This window comes from Nothobranchius furzeri, chromosome 3, assembly GCF_043380555.1.
Source record: "Nothobranchius furzeri strain GRZ-AD chromosome 3, NfurGRZ-RIMD1, whole genome shotgun sequence".
NCBI classification, from domain to species: Eukaryota; Metazoa; Chordata; class Actinopteri; order Cyprinodontiformes; family Nothobranchiidae; genus Nothobranchius; species Nothobranchius furzeri.
In genome coordinates this window covers 196,570-223,773 of record NC_091743.1, presented here as the reverse complement: position 1 = coordinate 223,773, position 27,204 = coordinate 196,570, and the positions used below count along the sequence as shown (strand labels likewise).

General features: G+C 43.6%; 1 protein-coding gene across 7 annotated transcripts in view; it reads left to right on the top strand.

Annotated features, from left to right (window-relative positions):
• epha8 (eph receptor A8) overlaps positions 1 to 26,417 on the top strand; it is a 411,677-nt gene extending 385,260 nt beyond the window's left edge. For all 7 annotated transcript variants that reach the window (XM_070549067.1, XM_070549062.1, XM_070549064.1 and 4 more), the window contains one exon: positions 23,034 to 26,417. In XM_070549067.1, the coding sequence (XP_070405168.1) occupies positions 23,034 to 23,148 (115 nt within the window). In that variant the 3' untranslated portion in view covers positions 23,149 to 26,417. The remainder of the gene's footprint in view (positions 1 to 23,033) is intronic.
• Positions 26,418 to 27,204: the final 787 nt, after the last annotated feature.

Sequence of the window (27,204 nt, the reverse complement as noted above, 5' to 3'; positions counted from 1 at the left end):
GATCCAACTCACCACCAGGTGGTGATCAGTTGACAGCTCCGCCCCTCTCTTCACTCGGGTGTCCAAAACATACGGCCGCAGGTCAGATGATACGACTACAAAATCTATCATCGACCTGTGACCTAGGCTGCCCTGGTACCAAGTGTACCGGTGGGCATCCTTATGTTCGAACATGGTGTTCGTTATGGCCAAACTGCGGCTTGCACAGAAGTCCAATAACAAAACACCGCTCGAGTTCAGATTAGGTGGGCCGTTCCTCCCAATCACACCCCTCCAGGTCAAGCTGTCATTGCCCACATGAGCATTGAAGTCCCCCAGCAGGACAATGGAGTCCCCTGATGGAGCACTATCTAGCACTCGTCCCAGGGACTCCAAAAAGGGTGGGTACTCTGAACTGATATTTGGCCCATAAGCACAAACAACAGTCAGGACCCGTTCCCCGACCCGAAGGCGCAAGGAAGCTACCCTCTTGTCCCCCGGGGTAAACCCCAACACACAGGCAGAGAGTCTCGGGGCTAACAAAAAGCCAACCCCAGCCCTCCGCCTCTCACCCGGAGCAACTCCAGCAAAGTAGAGTGTCCAACCCCTCTCCAGGTCTCGGGTTCCAGAGCCAATGCAATGTGTCGAGGTGAGTCCGACTATATCTAGCCGGTACCGCTCAACCTCTGCCACAAGCTTGTAATGACCTGTGTCAAGAAGAATGCTGCATGTAGTGAAAATGACACCAAATGTTTTGTGTTGAGCTACAAAGTGTGTATCTGGTAAATGACCCCATGACCTTAAGCTGGCCCAGGAAGGGTATATAAGAACAGCTCTGAACAGCAGCTAGAGGAGAGCTGGGGCAGACGACAAGAAGAGACAGAGCAGATTTGGAGGGGTCATCCCCCGTCCTGCTGGATGGGGGATGACAGGCAGTTTTTTGGAGAGAAGCAGAGCTTAGACAGGAGTTTGTAGAGTTTGGGGAGATTTTTGTATTTTTCTATTTTGTAATAAACTTTTTTGGAAAAGAAACATAATCCTGATTATTTCAGGTTTTCTCTAAAGCTTCATGAGTGGGAGCCCTGACCATTAATTGCACAGAGGTAAGCACATTAATTATGGGTTCTTGAATTATCCGGACTTACTTTACGGTTTGTGACAGATTAATATAAAGAAACCTTAAGATAACAGGATTGCTTAAAAACAAGTGAGCTACTACAGAAGGAAAAGTCTTACATATTATTTCACCTTTAAAATAAAAGATATGATTCTAACTTAGGACACCCAACCCAGGGTCTAATACTATAATACTCACCGACATCCCCATCGAACCCTGATGGATGCACAGTCTCATAAGTTCTAACGGAACTGGGTTTTAACGGAACCGGCAAATGGGACGTGCACGCGACATTAGCACACCTCTGTTGTTGCTTGGCTTCCTGGGGCTGGAGGCTGGGAGGGAGATCTGGCCGTCTGGTTGGGGTCTGGGATGGTGGGTTGCTGTGCTCAGCGTTGGGCGGGGGAGCCTGCTCATCAGCACCCCAGCAGTAAGGGTCAAACTCTGGTAACCGGTGATGGTTGTACCCAATGTGCAGCAGTACCGGGACCAGAGTGAATAGGGTGTGTATGGGGAGCATGAGTGGGTGTCCGGCGTGCATTTTTGTAAGTCTTGGGTTGTATGCGCATGTGTGAGCATAAGGGAGGGAGTGTGTGACTGTGTTTGTGTATGACTGTATGTCAGGTGGGGCCTTTGACTCCTCCCCTCTCCTGGAACTTCTTTTGATGATATAGATCTTCGTCCCCCCTCCCCCTGCCACACCTGGTGTGAGGGGTTGTGCCTTGGTCTGCCTGAGTGTTCGTGGCAACCGGGTCTGGGGGTTTAAGATTTTGGCATCTGCCTGATAGATCCCGGTGGCTGCCTGGTGGGGTCTGGGTCCCTGGGCTCTGCTGGGTCCCCGGCGGGGGTGGTCGCCCCTGGGTCCCGGGTCACTGGGTCCCGGGCTCGGCCGGCAAGGGGGTGGGAGGCTGCGGGCGGGCCTGTGGGTTTGCCGCTGATATCTCCCGGGACTCTGCCGGCTGCTGGTTGTGGCCCCCCCGGGGCGATCCTCTGTGCCTCTCGAGGGGGGCGGGGGCCTTTCTGGTTGCAGTCTCCTTGGGGTTCCTGTGTTCTGGGGCAGTGCCTGGATCTCTGGGACTTGGAGCTCCCCCCGTCTCCTGCGCATCTTTGGGGGGCGGATCTGTGGTCCCTCACACTCTCTGTTGGCCACTCCTATAGAGAAACCTTACATCAGGGGTGTCAAACTCAAACTCACACGGGGCCAAAATGAAACTCTGGGACGGAGTCGAGGACCAAACTTAATATTTTTTGAAAAAGTGACGGCAAATTTGCACATTTTCTTTATCAGCATATATGCAATTTTGAACCTTTACATTTGGAAACAAACTTATTTCTGCATTAACGCTGAATGAGGAATAACCAAATTACACACGAGCAAGTCAGTTTTAAATAAAAGGCATCAGTGATATTCATTACTTGTGGTATAATCAGCATTTTTAAAATCTTTTAATCTTTAAATCTTTTCTCACGGGTCAACAACAAAATAAAAATATAATTTTATCTTAAATGAAAATGCAACATCTCACCTGTTAACTTTCATGTTTTGGAGCAGAAAAAGAGCATCAAACCAACATATTTAAAGCTCAGTTTGCTCCACTGGTTTACTGTGATGCTCACCTGTTCCAGCCAGATACCTGCATCATGGGGTTGATCTGAGCTGAGGAGGAGACTCCTGTTGTTTTGTTCATCTTCATCATAATAATGACAACATTAGATGACAACAGGTGCTTACATAGGTTTGTGCTGATGAACATGTCTGAGCAGCTTGACCACGTTGTTGTGTGTGTGGAGGAAACACAATGACAGCAGCCACCGAGGCGTGCTGGTTTGAGCGTGTCGCTGTTCGCTGGAGTTATATCAGCTCTGTCTGGACGTTAGTTGGAAAACTTTCTCTTTCAGTCGTGAACACATTACTGAGCGGCTAGAATCTCCATTTCTGGGCTTCAACGTCAGAAAATAGCTGAGGGAACTCGGCGCTGAGTGAGAGGAGTGTTTAGTTTGTCCGAGACAGCGGGAGCTGCAGACACCGGCAGCAGGCGCTGGAAAAAACACAAAGGAGGGGGCGCGTCTGCTCCGCGCTAACGCCGCAAAGCATCACGGGAGTTTAAGTCTTTGCGGTAAAATCGGCCAGTGGGCCAGTTTTAATATATTTTTGATATTTATCTCGCGGGCCACATAAAAATGCTCCGCGGGCCAGGCCTTGAGTCTGACATATGTGCCTTACTAGGGATGAGCCGGATACTCGTTTCAGACGAGTATCCGGTACGGATAAAGCATTTTTGACGAATACGAGCATGAAACGAGTAAAACGAGTCAATATCTGCAATTGTGCTGAAGGAAAATCATCATTGGGTAACTGACTGTCTTCATGCTCTGTGATTGGCCAGTCACATAGAGCGCCCAACCCTCCCTACTTACAAAACTCTAGCCGGCCGGGAGCGCAGTCCGTCTGGCTCATCCACGCACACACACACACACACACACACACACACACACACACAGACAGTAACGGATCTCGCTGTGCTTGCTTCACTGTTTCTCACGTTTCTTCAGTTTTCCCTTGGTTTTCTTCAGCTCGCCTCTTTTTCGGTTAAATATTTAAAGTTACTTTTTTCGTAACTGACACGGTGCATTTGACAAGACAGAGCTGACGTGCTGTTGTCACTACCTCCGCTCCGGTCGGGTTTTTTATTTTTATGATCTCCCTCTCTCCCTCTCTCTCTCTCTCACACACACACACACACACACACACACACACACACACGCACGCACGCACACACACACACACACACACACACACACACACACACACACATTAATCAACATTGTTTTGTTTAACTTTGTGTGGGGCAAAATGCCAAGAACGTTAAGAAAAAAAATCTGTCTAATCAAATTAAAATAAAAAAAATTCATAAAGTTGTGTCTGGTTCTAGCATTTCATATTTCCTAGTTCCTACTGCATGAGTTCAGATGTATTAATCCATGCACTTAAATATTAATGTTCTGATTTTATGGAAACCCTTGTTCTGTAACAGTTCCTTTACTATTGTGATCAAAAATATTTAATCTCAATTCTGAGGCTGCTCTGTAAATAGTTTTCAAATAAACAATACACATAGCAACTTCTGATCAATCCATATCAATTTCAGACTTAAAATAATACATTGATGTAAACCACGTCTACTTCCGGTTAAACCACGCCCACTTCCGGGTTATGCCACGCCCATTCCGAGTACAGATACAGATACAGATAATTTAGTTGGTTGAACACATACAGATACAGATAGTGGTGTACTCGCTCATCCCTATGTCTTACATAAACAAGCGCGTGTACACACACAGGTGCTCACATGGTGCTCTCAAAAGTATGGGCTTGGGAACGTTAAACACAGGTCTTAAGACTATGGTGGGCACTTAATGCATTGTGATTTGTTATCGTGATTCTTCAGTTAAGCAATGTTGATTATATATTTCTTCATCAAGTTGACGCAGTGATAGCTAGATCTTGTTGTATTGTTGTTGTGTCCCTTTTTTTGTCTTTTTTTGTTGCTTTTTTTGTCTTTTTCTGCAGGTCTAGAAACAGACTCTTGTTCATTATTGTTTATTTTTGTGCCCCCCCCCCCCTCCTCCTCTCTCCCCACCTTTTCTTTTCCTTTCTCTTTCACCTCTGTCTCCGTGTCTGGTTGGAATTACAAAGAATTCAACAACAATAACAATATAGTTTTAAGTATCAGGCGTGACATTAAAAGCAGACGCTTTGATGCTCCACCTGAGAGTAAATCTGTAAGGCTTGTCACCAGCATTCAGACATCAATTCTGTTTGCTTCACAGCCAGACAGGACACGGTAAAAAAAAAAACACTCCATCACATCTCATTATTCATATCTTGTCATGTATAATCATTAGTTTAGAAAAAAATAAAAGTCCTTTTTATCTATTTACTGACTCTGTCTGAATTATTACGAAGTGTGTTTATGGGCCCTGAAAAAGTGAAAGTAACTAGAATCTTCTGATTAAACATTCAAAGATCTATTTTTCCAATTCAAGAGGATAGTTTTCTTAGCGATGCATATGGCAGTCAGAACCACGTGAACCAAAGATGTTGCAATCGGGACATCGTCCAGCTTCCCCAGTACACAAAGAGAGGGGGAAGTTGGGATATGACATTTCAGATATTTTGACAGATCCTCACATACTCTACCCCAAAATTCCTGGACAGGTGGGCAGGACCACAGTGCATGAATGTAATTGTCAGGAATGTTGTTTGTGCAGTGTGTACAGGTGTCAGACGACACAAACCCCATCCTGAACATCCGATGACCTGTATAGTGTACTCTGTGTAGAATTTTGTACTGAATTAATTGTAAATTGGGCTGTCTGATCATTTTAAAAGTTTTTAAACAAGTTTGGGACCAGAAGTCCTGGTCAAAGCTAACTGATAGATCCACCTCCCATTTTTCAATAGGGATTGCAATTTTATCGTCTATTTTGGACAGTGTCTTATATACTTTAGACAGTAGTTTGGGGGGTTTGAGATTATAAAAGTCTAATTCCCTTGGTGGTGTTTGTAATTCTATTTTATTGAGCTTAAATTTTTGTTTGACTACAGATTTAATTTGGTGATATTCTAAAAAGCTATTCTTATCCATTCCAAATTGGGAGACTATTTGATTAAATGGGATGAAGTCCAATCTTTCATATATGTGTTCCAGGTATAGGATTCCTTTATTTTTCCAGTCCGGAAGGTTCATCATTTTGTTGTTTTGCAAAATGTCAGGATTGTTCCAGATAGGTGTGCGTCTGCATGGTACTCGTGAAGACTCTGTCATTTTAAGATACTCCCACCATGCTGTCAGAGAGGTGCTGATACTAATACTTTTGAAGCTTTCATGTCTTCTTATGCTTGAGCTAGTAAATGGTAAGTCTGAAAGCTCTATCGTATTGCAAAGTGTCTGTTCTATATCTAACCAGGACTCGTCTAATGGGTTATCTTGCAACCATCTTGGTATATATTGCAGCCTGTTGGCTAAGAAATAATAATAAAAGTTGGGTAAATCCAGTCCTCCTCTGTCTTTGGTCTTCTGAAGCGTTTTTAAGCTAATTCGTGGAGGTTTATCCTGCCAAAGGAATTTAGTAATTGAGGAGTCCAGAGATTTAAACCAGTCAGCTGGAGGTTTGTTTGGGATCATTGAGAATAAGTAATTTATTCTAGGTAAGACCATCATTTTAATTGTAGCAACTCTCCCCATGAGTGATATTGGTAAGCATTTCCATCTTGCAAGATCATCTTCCACTTTCCTTAAAAGTGGGATGTAATTTAGTTTGGTTAGATCTGCTAACTTGGGAGAGATATTAATTCCCAGGTATGTGATATTCCCTGACTCCAATTGTGTATTAAGCAAATTGACAAATGAGAAATTAATTGGTAGAACTGTTGATTTTAACCAGTTTATAGAGTAATCTGAAACTCTGGAAAAAGAGTTTATCAGTTCTATTGCTTGGGAGAGAGAGGATTGAGAATTCTGGAGAAAGAGTAAAACATCATCTGCATAAAGACTGATCTTATGTTCTATTTTCTTACACTTTATCCCTTTAATACCTGTTGTTTGCCTAATTGCTGCTGCTAGTGGTTCAATAAAGATAGCAAATAGTGAGGGGGAGAGTGGGCATCCCTGCCTGGTCCCCCTCTGAAGACAGAAGCTAGCTGATATTTGGTCGTTCGTCCTGACACGTGCTGTTGGTGAACTGTATAATGTTTGTAGCCAGTTTATGAAGAAGTTCCCAAACCCAAATTTATGTAAAGTTGCAAATAAGAACTTCCAGTTAGCTCTATCAAAAGCTTTTTCTGCATCTAGAGATAATATACTAGTTTCTATGTTTCTACTGTAAGAGAAATCTATCAAATTAAGTAATCTACGTGAGTTTGTGGATGACTGTCTACCCTTAATGAAACCAGTTTGGTCAGGGTGTATTATGAAGGGGGTTACCTTCTCTAATCTTTTGGCCAGGGCTTTACAAATTATTTTGAGATCAACATTAATAAGAGAAATTGGGCGATAGCTGGTAGGAAATGCCGGGTCTTTGCCTGGTTTTAACAAGAGACTAATATTGGCTGAATTCATGTTTGGCTGTAATCTGCCACTCTCTTCGATTTCCCTCACCATTCTGAAAAATGTTGGAGCCAGAATGATCCAGAATTCTTTGTAGAATTCTACTGGGAACCCGTCTGGACCTGGAGCTTTCCTATTAGTCATGGATTTAAGGGCTTCCTGGAGCTCCGCTGATGTTAGTGGCGAGTCCAGGACTGTAACTTGGCTGTCTGATAATTTAGGAAGTGTTATCCTGTCAAGGAACTCATTGATCTCATTATCTGATGGGTTTATCTGTGGTGAGTACAAAGTTTGGTAAAAGTCTCTGAAGGTGTTGTTTATTCTTTCAGGATCATATACTATATTCCTGGTTGAGTCTTTAACAGCAGATATGGTAGTTTTCTCTTTATTTATTTTTAATTGGCTAGCTAAGAATTTACCTGATTTATTACTATGTTCAAAGTTTTCTATTCGTAGTCTTTGTGCTAAAAATTGTGTCTTTTTGTCAATAATTCCATGAAGTTCTAATTTAGCTTTACGTAATTTGCTCATTGACTCTTCTTCTGTGGACGCCTCTAAAGACTTGATGATTTCCTCTAACTCCTGAATACGTTTGTTTTCTGTTTTTTTCTTATGTGATGAGAAAGAGATTATTTTACCTCTCATCACTGCCTTTCCTGCCTCCCAAAGAATAGATGCTGATGTTCCAGGCAGGTCATTATGTTCTAAATATAAAGCCCACTCCTTTTTAAAAAATTCTATAAAACCTTCGTCTTTAAGCAGTGATGTATTAAACCTCCAGTTTTTAATGGTGGGATTGTCTTTTTATTTACCAGAGTTAAAGAAACCGGAGCATGGTCGCTGACAGCTATGGGGTGTATCTCAGTGTCTGAAATGTCAGCCAACAATGAGCTGCTGACTAGAAAATAATCCAAACGTGAATGAGAGTGATGGACGTGCGAAAAAAAAGTATATTCTCTACGGTTAGGATGAAGAGATCGCCATGCATCACAAAGCCCATAATCACTCATGTACTGTTTAACTATGTTAGTGGATTGCCAATTGCACTGAGTCCCAGCTGTACTGAGCCTGTCTGTTAAGGAATTCATCCAAAAATTAAAATCACCTCCAAGTATAAGTGGACAGTCCAAGTGTTCGGAGAGTACAGAGAAAAAATTATGAAAGAATGGAGGGTCATCAATATTTGGACAGTATATGCTGACGATACATAAGCGCTGGTTCTGTATAGATATTTTTAACATTATAAATCTACCCTCTGGATCAGAAACTGTGTCCAATACTGTGAAATTTATGTTTTTGTGTATTAAAATAGCTACACCTCTTTGCCTAGAGTTATAGCAGGCAGAGAACATGCTGGGAAACTCAGGTGTTTTAAGTTCATCTGCAGATGTGGCAGATCTATGAGTCTCTTGTAACAATATTACGTCTGCTTGCACTCTCTTTAACTGATCAAAAAATTTTAATCTCTTCTCTCTAGAGCCAGCCCCATGTACGTTCCATGAAACAAACCTTAGTGCACCCATAGATGTGTGTGTGAGTAGCTATAATATGACGCCTTCATGTGTATGAGATAAGATAAGTAATTAAACGCATACATTAATCTTATAGTAAATAATAATAATAAGGGTGTTGTTATAATCATTATCATTTGCAACATTAAATATAATAATAGTAGTAAAAAAACAATAATAAAAAAAACAACTTTAATATAAAAATATTAATGCTGATGATGATAACGTAAAATATATAATAAAAAACAATAGTAGTAATAATAATAATAATAATAATAACAACAACAACAACAACAACAAGACAAGCCCAACAGTGTTTTGATTGTGCAATGAAACGCCATAGGCTACTTATCTGTGTGACTGCGTATGGAATCTGTGTGTGTGTGTGTGTGTGTGTGTGTGTGTGTGTGTGTGTGTGTGTGTGTGTGTGTGTGTGTGTGTGTGTGTGTGTGTGTGTGTGTGTGTGAAACTGCGTATGGAGTCTGTGTGTGTGTGTGTGTGTGTGTGTGTGTGTGTGTGTGTGTGTGTGTGTGTATGTGTGTATATGTGTGCGTGTGTGTGTGTGTGTGTGTGTGTGTGTGTGTGTGTGTGTGGGGTGTGTGTGTGTGTGTGTGTGCCCGCGCAAGTTGTGTGCTGCAGTGACCCAACCTTACCTGGATGTCCCATGTCTTATATATTCTGGAAGTTGTGCAAATGCAGGGATGGGCATAGATATTCTGCTGGGGTGGGGCTGGGTTGGTGCCCTCGGACTCCGTGAGGCTCTGTAATGCTGCTGCTTTGGGCCCTGGCAGGATGGGCTGGGGTCTCCATGCCCTGGGTGGCAGTTTGACAACAGAGGTGCCTATTGGGGCCAGTAGGGGAGCTGGCTCCCTGGAGGGCTAAGCCCAACCAGCCATTCCTCCCCATCCCCGCATATTTCTCTCCTCCTGCTCCCTCACATCATCACACAAACATACACATAGGACCTTGGGGGGTGGGCAAGTCAGGGAGTGCGGGTATGGACCCCATTTCCGCATTCCTGAGGAAACCTGCCCCCCAATTTTATTTGCACCTTATACACTTCCACTGACGACATTCCACACAAACAGACACTTAGGGCCTTGGGAGTGAGTACATTCAACGGCATTTGGCAGGGGGATATTTCAGCCTCCTCCCGAGTGCCGGTGCCCACTTCCAATTTTAAACCGCACTTAGACACTGATGGCTGAAGGGGTAAGTGGGGTGGTGCAGTGGCATCAGCTGGCATAGGCCGGACGATGCCTGCACTGCCCACTCGCCACAGCCATGGAATACACCTCATGATCACACAACACTATATTGGAGCAGGCGGAGGGAGACTAGGGGTCTTAGCAACCTCTGTTGTTGCTAGGCTTCCTGGGGCTGGAGGCTAGGAGGGAGATCTGGCCGTCTGGTTGGGGTCTGGGGTGGTGGGTTGCTGTGCTCAGCGTTGGGCGGGGGAGCCTGCTCATCAGCACCCCAGCAGAAAGGGTCAAACTCTGGTTACCGGTGATGGTTGTACCCCATGTGCAGCAGTACCGGGACCAGAGTGAATAGGGTGTGTATGGGGAGCATGAGTGGGTGTCCGGCGTGCATTTTTGTAAGTCTTGGGTTGTATGTGCATGTGTGAGCATGAGGGAGGGAGCGTGTGACTGTGTTTGTGTATGACTGTATATGTCAGGTGGGGCCTTTGGGTCCTCCCCTCTCCTGGAACTTCTCTTGATGATATAGATCTCTGTCCCCCCTCCCCCTGCTACACCTGGTGTGGGGGCTTGTGCCTTGGTCTGCCTGAGTGTTCGTGGCAACCGGGTCTGAGGGTTTAAGATTTTGGCATGTGCCTGTTAGATCCCGGTGGCTGCCTGGTGGGGTCTGGGTCCCTGGGGCTCTGCTGGGTCCCCGGCGGGGGTGGTCGCCCCTGGGTCCCGGGTCGCTGGGTCCCGGGCTCGGCCGGCTAGGGGGTGGGAGGCTGCGGGCGGGCCTGTGGGCTTGCCGCTGATGTCTCCAGGGGCTCTGCCGGCTGCTGGTTGTGGCCCCCCGGGACGATCCTCTGTGCCTCTCGAGGGGGGCGGGGGCCTTCCTGGTTGCAGTCTCCTTGGGGTTCCTGCGTTCTGGGCAGCGCCTGGATCTCTGGGACTTGGAGCTCCCCCCGTCTCCTGCGCATCTTTGGGGGGCGGATCTGTGGTCCCTCACACTCTCTGTTGGACGCTCCTATAGAAAAACCTTAAATAAACAAGCGCGTGTACACACACAGGTGCTCACATGGTGCTCTCAAAAGTATGGGCTTGGGCACATTAAACACAGGTCTTAAGACTATGGTGGGCACTTAATGCGTTGTGATTTATTATTGTGATTCTTCAGTTAAGCAATGTTGATTATATATATATAATTCTTATTTTCATCAAGTTGACGCAGTGATAGGTAGATCTTGTTGTATTGTTGTTGTGTCCCTTTTTTGTGTCCCTTTGTTGTTTTTTTTAATCTCTTTTTCTGCAGGTCTAGAAGCAGACTCTTGTTCATTTTTGTTTATTTTTGTGGAAACCCCCCCCCCCCTCTCTCTCCCCACCTTTTCTTTTCCTTTCTCTTTCACCTCTGTCTCCGTGTCTGGTCGGAATTACAAAGCATTCAACAACAATAACAATAAAGTTTTAAGTATCAGGCGTGACATTAAAAGCAAACGCTTTGATGCTCCACCTGAGAATAAATCTGTAAGGCTTGTCACCAGCATTCAGACATCAATTCTGCTTGCTTCACAGCCAGACAGGACACGGTAAAAAAAAAAAAAAAAAAAAACATTCAAAGATCAATCAGATTGATATTTCATATTTATATGGAATCATCACATCTTATTGGTCATAATTAAAATTCGTCTCCGCACGGTTAAAGTTTCCCTCGCGGTCTATCACTGGCAAATCAAAAGTGAGACGATGACACAACCGCCCCCCGTACTTGCTTGTTACCACATTCCACCTGGCCACAATAAGAGACCAGCCATTATTCACCTCCGCTGACTCCGACACAGGCCAAAATTGAATACTGGCCTGTATTAGATGATTTACGGTAATTTAGATTAATTAATTACAAAGCCTGTAATTAATTAGATTAAAATTTTTAATCAAGTCCCAGCCCTACTTTTTATATTTCTAGACAGGGCTTGCGCAGTGGCGCAGTGGTTAGAGCTGTTGCCTTGCAGCAAGGTCGTGGGTTCGCTTCCCGGCCTGGGATCTTTCTGCCTGGAGTTTGCATGTTCTCCCTGTGCATGCGTGGGTTCCCTCCAGGTACTCCGGCTTCCTCCCACAGTCCAAAAGCATGACTGTTAGGTTGATTGGTCTGTCTAAATTGTCCTTGAGTGTGTGTGTGTGTGTGTGTGTGTGTGTGTGTGTGTGTGTGTGTGTGTGTGTGTGTGTGTGTGTGTGTGTGTGTGTGTGTGTGTGTGTGATGGTTTGTCCTGTGTGTCTCTGTGTTGCCCTGCGATGGACTGGCTCTCTGTCCAGGGTGTACCCCGCCTGATTGCCCGTTGACCACTGGAGAGAGGCACCAGCCCCCTCTCCCGACCCTACGTGGACAAAGTGGGTTCAGGCAATGGATGGATGGATGGGTATTTCCAGACATTTCTCAAATCAGAGCTGATGGCCCAGTACAGCCTATCCTGCAGGCTTTCCCTCACACTCAACTCGGACAGGGTAGGACAAGGACTTTCAACAACGCTTGGTATAAAGTCTACCCTTGGCTTGAATACTCTCAGTGCACAGATAGCCCATACTGTTTTGCTTGTAGACATTTTTCCCTCCCTTCTGTTCCTGAGACAACATTTACCTCAGTACATGGTTTTTCTAACTGGAAAAAGGCCAGGTGTAAAGATGTAGGATTCCAGATGCATTCCAAGGCAGAGCACCATCTAAACGCAATGGTAGCATGGACTGAGTACAAGAGGGATGTTGAATACAAAACATCTCCACTTCAGGCAATGGATAAGCAATACCAAAAAAAGTTGAAGAAACAGACAATATATCAAAACAGTTGCCGATTTGCCGCTGTGTACAGCCACCCAGAACATAGCACAGCGGGGTCACAAAGAGTCAAAGGATTCTGGTAACAAAGAAAACTTTTTGGCTATGATAGAACTAATTGCCAAGTATGACCCATTACTTAAAGAGAAAATGGAACATGGCAATGCCGAATATACAAGTAACCATATTCAAAATGAGGTTTTGTAAGTACTGGCTGAGTTGGTCAGGAAAGATATAGCTGAAGAGGTGAAACAAAGTGGGGTGTTCAGCATTCTAGCAGATGAAACAAAAGACTTACCAAAAAAGGAGAACATTTTATTAGTGCTCAGGTACTACTATAAAGTGAAAGTTTCATGCATTTTGAGCTGGATTCTGCTGGGCTAACTAAAAAAATGTGAATAGCCTCCAAATGTACAGATTAGACTACAGAGAGCAGCTGGTTGGACAAGGCTATGACGGGGCCTCAGTGATGAGTAGGAGGCACACAGGTGTTTCTGCAAGGATACAGTCGCAAGCTAAGCACGCTTTTTATGTGCACTGCAATGCACATTGCCTCTATTTGGTGATTGGGGACACTGTTAAAGCCGGAATCTTCATGTTTTTTTTCATTGCTGCTGCGCCTGTATACATTTCTGTCTGGATCATACGTGCACCAGAAGTGGCAGGACATACAGCACTCAATGTTTCCACAGGATCAGCCACGGGAGTTGCCAAGACTCAGTGATGTTAGGTGGGCTTGCAGGTATTACGCCTGTTGAAACCTAATGGACCGACTTCCAGCTGACCTCCATGTCCTCCATGACATTGATGAGGAGAACAATGGAGAAAGATGTGCTGAGGCATGTGGACTGAACGGGCAGATAGACCTCAACTTCATTGGTCTTCTGGCAACTTTTCAAAAGATACTTGGAGACGAAGTTTCGGAGTGATACGCTGCAGTCTTCTCCATTGGACTTGGCCAGAGCTGTTGACCTCATTGAGGTCCTACAGGACACATTTGTGAAGTGCAGAGATGAAGACTTTTGGAGAGCTGTGGACAGAGGTGCTGGACATTGCTAAACAATGCAACATTAGCACAGAGAAGAGTTATAAAAAACAACCAAAGCCAAGCTCTGCTTTTCATGGAGCCATTGTCACATCTACAATTGGTCAGCGACACAGTGATCAAGGCAAGGAATCTTTTTGTAAGGCAATTTTCTATCCAATCATAGACACAGTGAATGCTGAACTGGGGAGGCATTTTTCAAAAACCAACTGTGAAATTATGAAGGGGATACAGGCACTAAATCCTAAAAGCAATAGTTTTTTTGGAGGAGATGCCTCTGTTTTTGTTGGCAAGCATTCACAACACTAACCTGGATGACCTGAAACATGGGGTTCCTCAAGCCAAGAGGATCTTTGAGAGAAAGGAGGCAGCTGGAATGGAGCCTCATACCAGTTTGCGTGAGTTCACAGAGTTTCTAGAGCCATGCCTTGAAGTTTTCTTTGAACTTTTCAGATTTTGCTAACTTTTGTTGGCTCTTCCTTTAAGCACAGCTGCTTGTGAAAGTAGTTTTTCCAAAATGAAGCTGATAAAAAACCACATGCCCACCACCACGAGCAATGAAAGACTGAGTGATCTTGGGGTATTAAGTGTAGAGTCTAAGAGAGCCAAAACCTTGGACATGAACAAGTTCATTATATAATTTTGTGGCCAACACAGAAATCGTAAAATTCTGTTTTTCTGAAGTGTCTGTACCTCCTGTGATAAAACTTTTGACAAAGTTTTTGTTCAGTGCTATTTATATAATGGGTGTACAGTGTTGTTTCATTCACGACATTCTGCTAACCTAATGTTTCTTGTTCTGTGCTAAACTATGTGCATTGTAAAAAATGTTTGCAAGGTTGTTCTACAAAAAAAGTTTTGTTTTATATAGGGTTTAACAAACGTCACATGTGATATATCACATATGTGATTTACATTTCTGTAAATGCTGTTGTTTTTTAACTCTACATCACACCAAATTAATTTGCCTTTGACTTTGGTGGTGACATTACTAACTGGACATAACAGCCAGATGTGTGTGAGAATATTGTAAATGAGGGCATGTGAATTTCAGTGCTGGTAAATAAAAGGTCATTTTCACTTTCTCTATGAAGCAAAATAGTTCATAAAAGCAAGACAAATAAATTTATCCAATAGATAACTGTACAATCTAAAATAACTCATCTTTTTTACTAGTAGTTTAATTATGGAAGATAGGCTAGTGGAGGCATTAATTCTTGCTAGCTGCAGGTGGGCCCCTCAGGTTCATGTTTGTACCCTTTGTGCCCCCCTCCAAAAAATACTTTGGCTCCGCCCCTGGACATGGAGCATTTTCTCAGCTGCAGCCAGATGCCTCTCGTTTGTCTGACTACTTTCATAAACTACTGTTGCAAAAAAGTATTCAGTCTGGCGCTTTTAGCACTGCACGAATGTTACATAAATGATAATAATATAGCTTACCTCAACTTTTGTAAAGTTTCCGGTGCCACCGGGCAGCACCAGAGATCAAAGACGATCTTTGAAAATGTCCACGACACGGAGTCTGTAGTTTTTTATTTTTATTTTATTTTTTTAATAAAAGTTGAGAAGAGACTGAGGTGTTTCCCAAATACTGCATCAGTCCAAGCAAGGCAATTTCTTCAAATTATTCCATTTTAGTACCTGTTAACAGAGCACTGTGCATTGTTGTGTGCGTCAGTGATATTCAGTCTACGAGAAAATCATGCAAAGGCAAAGGTTCCACCTTGCTTGAAATGCAAGCTGTGATTAAATGCGTGAATTTTTTTTCATGCATAATCATTTTCTAATTAATTAATCATAATTAACGTGTTAACATCCCTCCTCAATATATTACTATACTGTAACAACCCCGACTTGTTCTCTGGCTCTTTCAGTTCTTTATTCTGGGTTACTGTCGGCCATAACCCACGCCTTACAGTTTAACTCCCCTCAAAACTCACAAGCTGTCAACAATAACTGTTTTCCCTCCAGAACTCCAGCACTCTCTCCTGGAACCAGAACTTCCCCCCAAGAACACTCACTTCAAATAAAAGTCTAACATCAACAAAACGTAACCCGTTACAATATTTACTAGTTTTTACAATCTATCAAATCTCAAGGTACGTGACAGATAGTGGAAACACACATCATTGTAGCGTACCAAAAGGCCAAGTATTCCATCAAAAATGACCAGAAGTTAACTTTTAACTTGCAGGCACAAACTGCGTCACACATCCGTGTTCCACTACAGAAACGTAACGGAGGTGGGCTGATCTCGCTGCTAAATGGAGCCCCTGATGCCGGACGGCACCTGAAGGCGTGGGAGACAAAGAACCACAGCGGGCGTAGCGTGGAGTCGCTACATAGCTTAGCCCGCCAGCCGCCCGCCATTATTGAGCCCGCGGCACACACACCGCCAGATTCCTCCGCGAAAATGATGTTCATTAACGCGCGCTCCATCGCCAACAAGTCTCACATCCTCAACGATCTGTTCCAGACCAAAAAATTAAACTTTTTGTGGATTTCTGAGTCGGGGCAGCGCGAAAATGACGTCACTCATCTCCGTGAGCTCTGTCCCAAGACTGCTCTTTCTTCTCTGCTCCACGGACCACAGGCCACGGTGGAGGAACAGCTGTTATCTTTAAGAAACACTTTTCGTGCCAAATTATATCCTCAAACTCCTACAGCTCATTCGAGATGATCATGATTAAAATTGGTCAAGCTCTACCAGTTTATGGAATTCTGGTCTATCGCCCACCTGGATCTACTTCATCCTTCCTGTCTGACTTTCAGGATCTCCTATCTTCAACTATTAAACTAGACAGGATAATCATTGTTGGAGATTTCAACATCCACGCTGAGGATCTATCTAACTGCTCCACTAGGGAGTTCCTAAACATGATGAACTCTTTTAACTTCTCTCAACACGTGTCTGGTCCCACTCACAGAGCAGGCCACACCCTGGATCTGGTCTTTTCCTACGGACTTCTTGTTGATAAGCTGCAGATACATGATGTTGTGTTCAGTGACCATAAGTCAGTTTCTTTTCATATCAACCTAAATTCTGAATCTCTTTTACCAGTCTCTGCTAAGCAACAACGTATTATCAACAGTTCTACCATTTTAAATTTCTCCTCCCTCTTTGACTTTGTACCTCCTTCCTCTGATGACGTAGAGCTCCTTACCAACTCATTTAATGATCACTGCCTCAAAATTCTAGTTCAGGTCGCCCCTTACAAAACCAGCCGCAGTTCCAGTGCCTCCAGTTCACCCTGGCTGAACAACCAGATTCTTGATCTTAGACGCTCCTACAGAAAAGCGGAACGACGGTGGAAGAGGACAGGTCTGGTTGTTCATCGTGAATATTTTAAAGAACTTCTCGAGTCATACAACGAAGCTGTAGAAGATGCCAGGTCTTCTTTCTTCAGCAACCTCATATGTCAAAATAAGAGTAATCCTAAGGTTTTGTTTGATACCATCTCCAGCATCATGTCTTCTCCTCCGCAGCAGGCTCAGCTATCTTCAGCTGATGACTGTAACAGATTTCTCCACTTTTTTGAAAACAAGTTGTTGAATCTGAGATCCAGCATTCCACCAGCCCTCGCCCCCTCAGGAGGGGAGGCCCCCCAGTGCTCCGAGTCTTTCACCTCCTTCTCCCCAATTGCACTAAATGACTTAACCTCAATAATCAGTCAGATGAAACTCTCATCATGCTCATCAGATATCTTAACTCCCTCTGTTTTAGTCGGGTCCCTTGCCTCCATCAGTCCATCTATGTTGACTATAATCAACAGCTCACTGAGCCAAGGCTGTGTTCCATCTTACTTTAAAAATGCAGTAGTGACTCCTCTCTTAAAGAAACCCAACCTTGACGCCAGCTCCACCAGTAACTTTAGGCCCATTTCTAAACTGCCTTTCATCAGCAAAGTACTTGAGAAGGTTGTTGAAACCCAACTCAGATCCTGGTTTTCTAAGTCAAAGATCTCTGACCCCTTCCAGTCTGGCTTTCTGAAGCAGCACTCAACCGAGACTGCTCTAGTAAGGGTGCATAATGACCTCCTGATGGCTGCTGATGCAGAGAAATGCTCTGTCATGGTCCTGCTCGACCTCAGTGCAGCTTTTGACACTGTAGACCACAACGTTCTACTAAACAGGTTAAAGGCTCTGGCTAGGATTTCAGGTTCTGCTCTAGACTGGCTCTCTTCCTATCTCACTAACAGAACATTCACAGTGAAGTCAGAAACCTTCTCTCCAGATACTGCCTCTCTAACATGTGGGGTCCCACAAGGTTCAGTTCTAGGGCCTCTACTATTCGCATTCTATATTCTTCCCCTAGCTGGCATCATTCAGTCTTTCCCAGACATCTCCTACCACATCTACGCTGATGATATTCAGCTCTATATGTCCTTTATGCCACACCAGTTGGACAGGCTGGCCACCCTTGTACTCTGCCTGACCCAGATCAGTAACTGGCTGTCCAGCAACTTTCTTGTCCTAAATGCTAACAAGACAGAGACCCTGATCGCTGCACCCCCGGAACTTCAGCCAAAAATCGAGCAGGAAATTGCCTCTTTTTGCCCATCAGCCAAGGCCAACATTAGAAACCTGGCAGTTATTTTTGATCCAGCTTTAAGTTTAGACTCACACGTCAAAACCATCTCCCGCTCTTGTTTCTTTCAACTGAGAAACATTTCAAAAGTCCGTAAACTGGTTTCTACTGCAGATCTGGAAAAAATCATCCATGCCTTTGTGTCATCACGCTTAGACTACTGTAACGCTCTTTTTACTGGTCTCAGCAAAACCTCCCTCTCACGCCTTCAAGCCATCCAAAATGCAGCAGCCAGCCTCCTAACCAAATCCAGCAGACGAGCTCACATCACTCCAGTTTTACAGTCCCTCCACTGGCTCCCGGTAGAATATAGAATACAGTTTAAAGTTTTAGTCCTGACCTATAGAGCTCTTAACAACCAGGCTCCAAGCTACCTATCTGAGCTTTTATCCCCACACACCACCTCTCGGAACCTTAGATCCACATCTGAAAACCTCCTGGCTGTTCCTGGAACCAGACTGAAAACCAAAGGGGACAGGGCCTTTCAGACTATTTCACCCAGACTTTGGAACAGTCTACCTTCAAATCTCCGTCTCTCTAACACTGTAGAGGTCTTTAAAAATCATCTAAAAACTCACCTTTTCATCCAGGCGTTCCCTCCCTAAATGTTTCAGAAAGATGGCTTTGTTCGGGTTCACACCTTCACTTTGTATTTTCTACTTTATCACTGCTATTGTTTTTCTGATGTTTTTATTGGTTAGAGGTATTTGCCCTGATCTTTATCATGTTGTACAGCGCTTTGTGATTTATATCTGTGAAAGGCGCTATATAAATAAACTTTTACTTACTTACTTTCTTACTTTGCTGGAACCCAAGGTTTTATCCAGAAGATGAGACTGTTACTCTCTGAATAAAGTTTGTCTTTCTTTTAATAAATGACTCTTTAAAAACCTCATAATCTGTTGAATGAACAGTTTGTTTAAATCCAAAGTTGATTAATGTGTCTTACACATTAAATTGTGGGTTAAAATGAATATTTCTCTTGTAATGATTCATTTCAGATCTTAAATTACACCAGATCAGTAATTGTTTATTCTAGTTATTTAATCTATAAGTATATTTACATATCGTAATATTATTATTAATGTTTAACAATTTCACTTCACACTAAGAATTTACCTCTAAGAATCTGAGTGAGAGATTGACTCTCTGAGGAACTTTGGTAATGCCCTTTAAATTTATCAAATTCCGATTTGTATAAAACTTGTCAAAAACATTTAATAAATACAGGAATCACTTCCTGATCGAGTCTGTTCTCCAGCAGCCCCCGATTAGGCCGATAGCCCGAGCAAGTAGTTGGAACCATTTTCTCTTTTGATCAAAGTCACAATCGCTCTGCAATGCTTGAGATTGATATCAGGCACAACAGCCTCAGAGGCAAAATAGATATGCCAGCTTCCTGCATCACCTGGAAGATGTCTCCGACTAGACGGTTCGTGCTCAGATCTGAACTACGAGTTTCGTTGCCCAGAGGTCCACTCCACTTGCTGTGTCTATCCCAACCTCTTGCTTCTCTGCACTCCCCAGATGTGCTACAAATTACAGGGTAGACGTGCATTTGCCCATGCTGCCTCTGTCGGTACAGGATCTGCTCGGGGTCCTTCGACTGCCGATGACGTCAAAGTAGTCGATTGGCTGAACATGAAGCTTACGGAAGTGACGTTATCACGTTATGATTCTGATTGGTCAGAACAAATTTGTGGTCGTAGTCTTAGCGGTTGTAGTCCTGTAGTCCAGAAATCAACACTTACTGGAGAAAATATGTTTGAATTTCTAAAGGAAATGTAAAATATAAGCAAATGATAAACGGTGACCCTCAAAAGCTCTTGATGTTGATGAAATGGGGCAAAATAAAATATAAGAACTTTATTGAAAGACACCAAGCAATATTTAGAGTCAAAGAATGTATTTAGATAACAACTAAGGAAATATACAGACAAACTCCACATGAATACAAACAAATGTGGCTTCACTTATAAGAACTGTTCTGTGTTTGTCAGTCCGATGTTGGTTTCATGCAGTTTCACATTCTTTACAAAACAAAGATAATACGGTGTTTTATTAACAAATTACAATTATAAAGAAAACATTTAGGTGTTAACGAACAAGAATTTATTAACTAAACTGCTGATGTCTTTCCAAAACGTGTGTGTGAAAGCCGAGTAGATTTGCAGTCATGTGACGTCATCGGCAGTCGAAGGACCCCGAGCCGATCCTGCACCCAAGCAGATCCTGTACCGACACCTCAGGCTCTGGAATCCACTGCCTGTTACAGTTAGGCAGGCATAATCTTTGCCTGTCTCATTTAAACACCCACGTTTATGACTTGGCTTTCAGACAGTGACTCAATTTATGTTGTTTTTACCTGCTATTGATGCCTTGTTTAGATGCTTCTTGCTTTTGTCTTTTTTGTTTTGATCCTGCCTGTTCAGCACTTTGGTCAGCTCTCACGCTGTGTTTTAAATTGTGCTACAGAAATAAAGTTGGTATGGTTAAAGACTACCTGACAAACAGACCACAGTTTGTGAGACTGAAGAACTGCACATCAAACCAGGCGATCAGTAACATTGGAGCACCACAGGGGACTGTACTCTCACCATTCCTTTTCACCCTGTACACCTCAGACTTCCAGTACAAGTCAGAGACCTGTCATCTACAGAAATACTCAGATGACTCTGCAGTTGTCGGGTGTATCAGAGATGGACAGGAAGCTGAGTACAGAGAGCTGGTGGAGCGCTTTGTGGCATGGTGTGGAAACAATCATCTGACCTTGAACGTGAACAAAACAAAGGAGATGATTGTAGACTTCAGAAGAAACAGGGTGGAGTCAAACACTGTTTCCATCATGGGAGAAGAAGTGGAGGTGGTTGAGGAATACAAATACCTTGGAGTTCACCTTGACAACAGACTGGACTGGAGAAAGAACAGCCAAGCCGTTTACAAGAAGGGACACAGCAGACTGCACTTCTTGAGGAGGCATAGGTCCTTCAATGTCTGTAGCAAGATGCTGCAGATCTTCTACAAGTCTGTTGTTGAGAGTGTAATCTCTTCAGCCATCGTCTGTTGGGGTAGCAGCATCAGAAGCAGGGACCTGAAAAGGCTCAACAGCCTAACAACAAAGGCTGGTTCTGTTCTGGGGACGACTGTAGAACCACTGGAGGAGATGATGCAAAGAAGGATTCTCCAGAGAATCAATGTTACATAATTCATTCTGGAAAGGGGGTAAGCTTCGTATGTTCCCCTCTCCCCCTAATAAGAGGCCAGGCAATCACAGAGGTACTGACTAACCTTAAACCCACACCATAGAAAAATGTACCAAAACGGCACCCAGCAGAATTACACAGCCTAGGGTTTCTAAAGCTGCTGTTTACAAACCAAAAAGTCTTCCCGTGTCGGGGTACTAAAAGGGAAAACTGAAAACAATCTGTCTGCAAACTGAGTACAGATGAGAAGTTACTCTTTGCACAAAGGTTACACAGGGAAGAGGCTACTCCTCTAAACACTTTCTCTGGTGCTCTAAACGTCTCCTAGGACACATAGATGACGTTAACGAAATAAGTGAGAAGTATCTCCTTTATTTACTAAAACACTTATTGAAGTAGAAGAGCTTAGTTTGCCAAAAGGTAAATATGCACAGAAAAGCAGCTACGGAGACGAGCTCCGCGACTGAGCATCCATGAACTGCTTAAATCCGGGTGAAGAGGTGAGGAGAGCAATCAGTTCATTTGCTGCAGGTGTGGTTCCTGATCCGCGTCCCGGAGACCTCTCCCCTCGGCGGATCCGTTGCCACGTCCTTGTTGTGGAGGTCTCCCGCCATTGCCCCAGCAACCCTGGCGCTTCTTGCAGCAGGAGCACATGTCAGTCCCCACACTTTTCCTCTCTGCTCCTCCGTGGACCCGCCGTTGTGTGAAGTCCCCGGTAACAAAAATAAATAAATAAATTACTCCATCCACACTCACGCAGTGCATAACAATCAAGAGAATGATGGACAACCCTGAGCATTCTCTTCACAAGACTGTCCGACAACGGAAGAGTGTCTTCATTCAGAGGCTTCTTCAGTTTGGCTGCAACACTGACCGCTACTGGAGATCCTTCCTGCCAACAGCCGTTGTAATATACAACAACTCTTTGATGACTTGATTATTATCATTATTCTGAGCTACTACAGCAATCAGTTTCCCTCTGGGATTAATAAAGGATTTTTGAATTGAATTGAATTGTATGGTATGGAATGTTGTGCAGCCTGGGCCTTCATCACAACCTTCTCCATAACCTTAGATTAAGGTTAAAATTTTGAACTTGGACTAAAATTAGAGAGGATGCTACTATGTAGGTGGAACAGAATCTTCAGGTGACCCCGAAGGCTTCATGCCACTAACTACCTTCTCTAAAGCAGAAAATGAATTGGTGTCAAAAGAGCATTAGTTTGTAGTGCGTCCTTTTTCCATTTTCTGTCCTTTTGAGACAGATTTTATGCAAAGAACTATCTTGACCATGTTTTTGTATCAACCATATTATAACTTTAAAAAGTCTTATGTTTTCTTTAAATATTTAAGTGATGAAATCAGTAAATTTTTAAAGCTCACATTCAGGAGATGTGTGGCAGCTAGAGAGAGTTTACATACATAACATGTAACAAGTGATGGAGTCACATGACTGACTGTGTTTGTGCCCCCCAGGGACATCCAGAGGCTCGGAGTCACCCTGATGGGTCATCAGAAGAAGATCATGACCAGCGTCCAGCTAATGAGGGCACAAGTCCTCAACAAAAGTGTTCCATCGGTACACGTATAACCACAGAGCCCGGGCTCTTTCTGCTCAGATGGAGAAGCCCAAGCTTCTATGACCATTACAAGAACATGATGTTCAACCATAGCAGAAAAACAAAAGGAGAAAACATGAGAACTTTACAAAATATTGACTTGAGCAGGTAATCAGAATGTGAACGTTTTACCTTTGGAGAGGAGCGCGACTTCTTTTGGAACGCCTTTTTGTTTTTCTCCCCACCATTTACATTTCATGTTTTGTTTAGGAATGAAACGGCTGCCTTAAATAACAGATTGTTTTATTTATAGTCTGCAAAGAGAAGATCATTTATCAGAGTAATATGATTTACTGTTTCTGGGAAAGCGCTGGAGTTCTCGGAGCGATGTCACAGCGGTGGGGATCTTTAGAAGTTCTGATGCAGAGACAGCAACAGCTCAAAGGAAACGAGGCCCAGCATGGCCTGAGCAAGAACAAAAAGGGAGCTCACCTGAGTTTCCAGAACATCTTCCTCCCCTCTTTTAACCCCAGAGTATTAACAACAACAATCTCCATTTCTCCAACATTTCTCATCCTTAACCAACAGACCCCTAAAGCGGCTGAGCTCTCGGCCCGATCTGCAGCTCCACAGCTGGAAGACGTCATTCAATGACAGAGCAATTTAGCCTTCTGTCTGTCTGTGTTGTTGAGGCTTCAGAACCACAGAATCACTGGATTATTTCAATAATCCTCTCTTATTTTAGGTAATTCAATTCAATTCAAGTTTATTTATAAAGCGCCAAATCACGACAAGAGTCGTCTCAAGGCACTTCACATAATAAACATTCCAATTCACAGTTCATTAAGCCAATCAGAAATAATGTGTCCTATATAAGAAATCCAGCAAATTGCATCAAGTCACTGACTAGTGTCAGTGACTATACAGCAATCCTCATACCAAGCAAGCATAAAGCGACAGTGGAGAGGAAAACTCCCTTTTAACAGGAAGAAACCTCCAGAGAATCCTGGCTCAGTATAAGCAGCCATCCTCCACGACTCACTGGGGATGGAGAAGACAGAGCAGGCATGCACGCAGGTAAATACTACATAAACACATAAATGCAGGAGCATACACTGCTGAACAAGGCGTAAATACTTAGGTACCCCTGTCTGTTCCTGACCCAAGTCTAAATAGTCCAAAGTTGATGTCAAAGTTGTTTTAAATGAGCTGTCGCCATCTTAGTCGTCTCACTCTGTAGCATAGTAACCACATACAAAGTGCTGGAACTCCACCAGACCAGTAGAACACTCTGATTGGGAAGCTGCAAAACTGCTCAGGCCATTGGTAGACCTGCTGAGGCACCTTTGGAGTGTTGCTTGAACGACATGCAGAGCAAAACTCTTGTTTCGGCTACAGTCTGTCTAGATCTGTCATTCCCAATCTGGGGGTTCTTGACCCCCCAAGAGGGTTTCTACAATTTTGTCTGTGCTGAGGTTGTTAGGTTACCAAGATTATAGATGTGAAAATTGCATTCATAAAATCCAGTTAACACACCGCATAGTATAGTCAGTGTAAGAAACCTAATTCTGTATGTCAGTAAAAAGTCTGTAATTACTCACTTTTATTTGGTGCAAGCGTGTAGGAGTTTGGGCTGGGGGCTTGGATTGTTCTGGACACAGAAAACAGGTCCTCGTGAAAAAAGGTTGAGAACCACTGGTCTAGCTTTCTAGGCTAATACCGTCACACTCCTATATCATTAAAACCACAAGCATGAGCAATGACATCACTACTACCTCACACTACAAGATGTGACCAGATGTGTTACTACTTTTCCTGTAACTTCCACCCTAAACAGCAGATGTTGGTGCTAAAGGAATGCACCGTAAGTGGAGCCGACAGGAAGTCTTCATCTACAAACATAACTATAACCCTGTGTAAATCCTTTGAGCGCTTGGTGCTGTCCCATCTTAAAAGCACCACTGGCCACCAGCTGGATCCCCTGCAGTTTGCCTATAGGGCAAACAGGTCAGCGGATGATGCAATTAACATGGGGCTGCACTTCATCCTGGAACATCTTGATCAACCAAGGACCTACGCAAGGATATTGTTTGTGGATTTTAGCTCTGCTTTTAACACCGTTATACCAGAAATCCTCACCTCAAAGCTTTCTCAGCTCACCGTTTCCCCCGCCATGTGTCAGTGGATTTCCAGCTTCCTGACAAATAGGAGCCAGCATGTGCGGTTGAACAATGTTACGTCTGGCACAAGGCTGATCAGCACCGGTACACCACAGGGGTGCGTCCTTTCTCCACTGCTCTTTTCATTGTACACCAATGACTGCACCTCTAATGACTCAGCTGTAAAAATCCTGAAATTTGCAGATGACACCACTGTCATTGGGCTCATCCAGGATGGTGATGAGTCTGCTTATCAGCGAGAAGTTGAGAGGCTGGTGGTCTGGTGTAGTCAGCACAATCTTGAGCTTAACACCCTTAAGACTGTGGAGATGGTCGTGGACTTTAGGAAGCTTCCCACGGTGCTGCCCCCCCCTCACAATATCCAACAGCCCAGTGTCAATGGTGGACTCATTCAAGTTCTTGGGAACTATCATTTCCAGGGATCTGAAGTGGGAAACAAACATCAACTCCATCCTCAAAAAGGCTCAGCAGAGGATGTATTTCTTACGGCAACTAAGGAAGTACGGCCTACCACAAGAGCTGCTGATCATCTTCTACACTGCTGCAGTCGAATCCATACTTTGCTCATCCATCACTGTCTGGTTTGGGTCAGCCACAAAAATGGACAAATGCAGACTACAGCGTGTTATTAAAACAGCAGGAAAAATCATTGGTGCCCAGCTGCCCTCTGTCCAGGAACTGTACATCAGCAGGACCAGGAAAAAGCAGTGAATATTGTCCAAGATGCCACACATCCTGCATCTACTCTCTTCCATCTCCTCCCATCTGGCAGACGCGATAGATCGCTGTACACAAACACTACCAGACACGAGAACAGTTTCTTTCCTTCAGCCATTTCTCTCCTGAATCTGTAGATTCTTTTACCTTCCTTTTACTATAGTTTTTAATACTTATTCAGTATGCTTATGGATATGAGTGTGTGTGTGTGTGTGTGTGTGTGTGTGTGTGTGTATGTATATATGTGTGTGGGTATACATGTTCTTATGTTTTTTAATGTATTTTTATTCTCATTTATTGTGGTTGTTGTATGTTTTAGAGAGCGAACATCTACCGAAGCTAAATTCCTTGTAAATGTAATTTTACTTGGCCAATAAATCTGAAATCTGAATCTGAATCTGAAAGACATTCAGGCATGGAAGACATTAGGTTCACGTTCAATAATCTAAATGTCCTGTCTTTACTTTGTATCTCTGGGTGTTCCCCATGACCAGGCTAACCCTAACCCAACCCACAGTCAGGGCTAGCTTCCAGGTGGAAAAGTGTCCTGACCTTCCTTTCTCAGGAATATGCCTGTATGTTGAAACATCCATGTCTACTTTTTTATTTGGTGGTTCAAAATAAGATCAGATAATAGCAACAACGCACATGAAAGTATCAGCAGTAGTGATGTTGCTTCTGCTGTGTTTACGTACAAAACATCTGGACAGTTTTCTGAACCTTAACACACACCCTTGTCTCCAAACACACACACACTCTCTCTCACACACACCCTTGTCTCCAAACACACACACACACACTCTCTCTCACACACACCCTGGTCTCCAAACATACACACACGCACACAACCTCATCTACAAACACACACACCCTGGTCTCCAAAAGACACACACCATGGTCACCAAACACACACACACTCACACACACCCTGGTCTCCAAACATACACACACACACACACACCCTCATCTACAAACACACACACGCACACAACCTCGTCTACAAACACACACACCCTGGTCTCCAAAAGACACACACCATGGTCACCAAATATACACACACACACACACCCTTGTCTACAACCACACACACACTCAAACACACACACTAACATTTAAATAACATTTGGAATTAAACTAAATTCAACTGCGTTCATTTTTCAAATGATAAATACAGCTGATAGTAATCAGTAA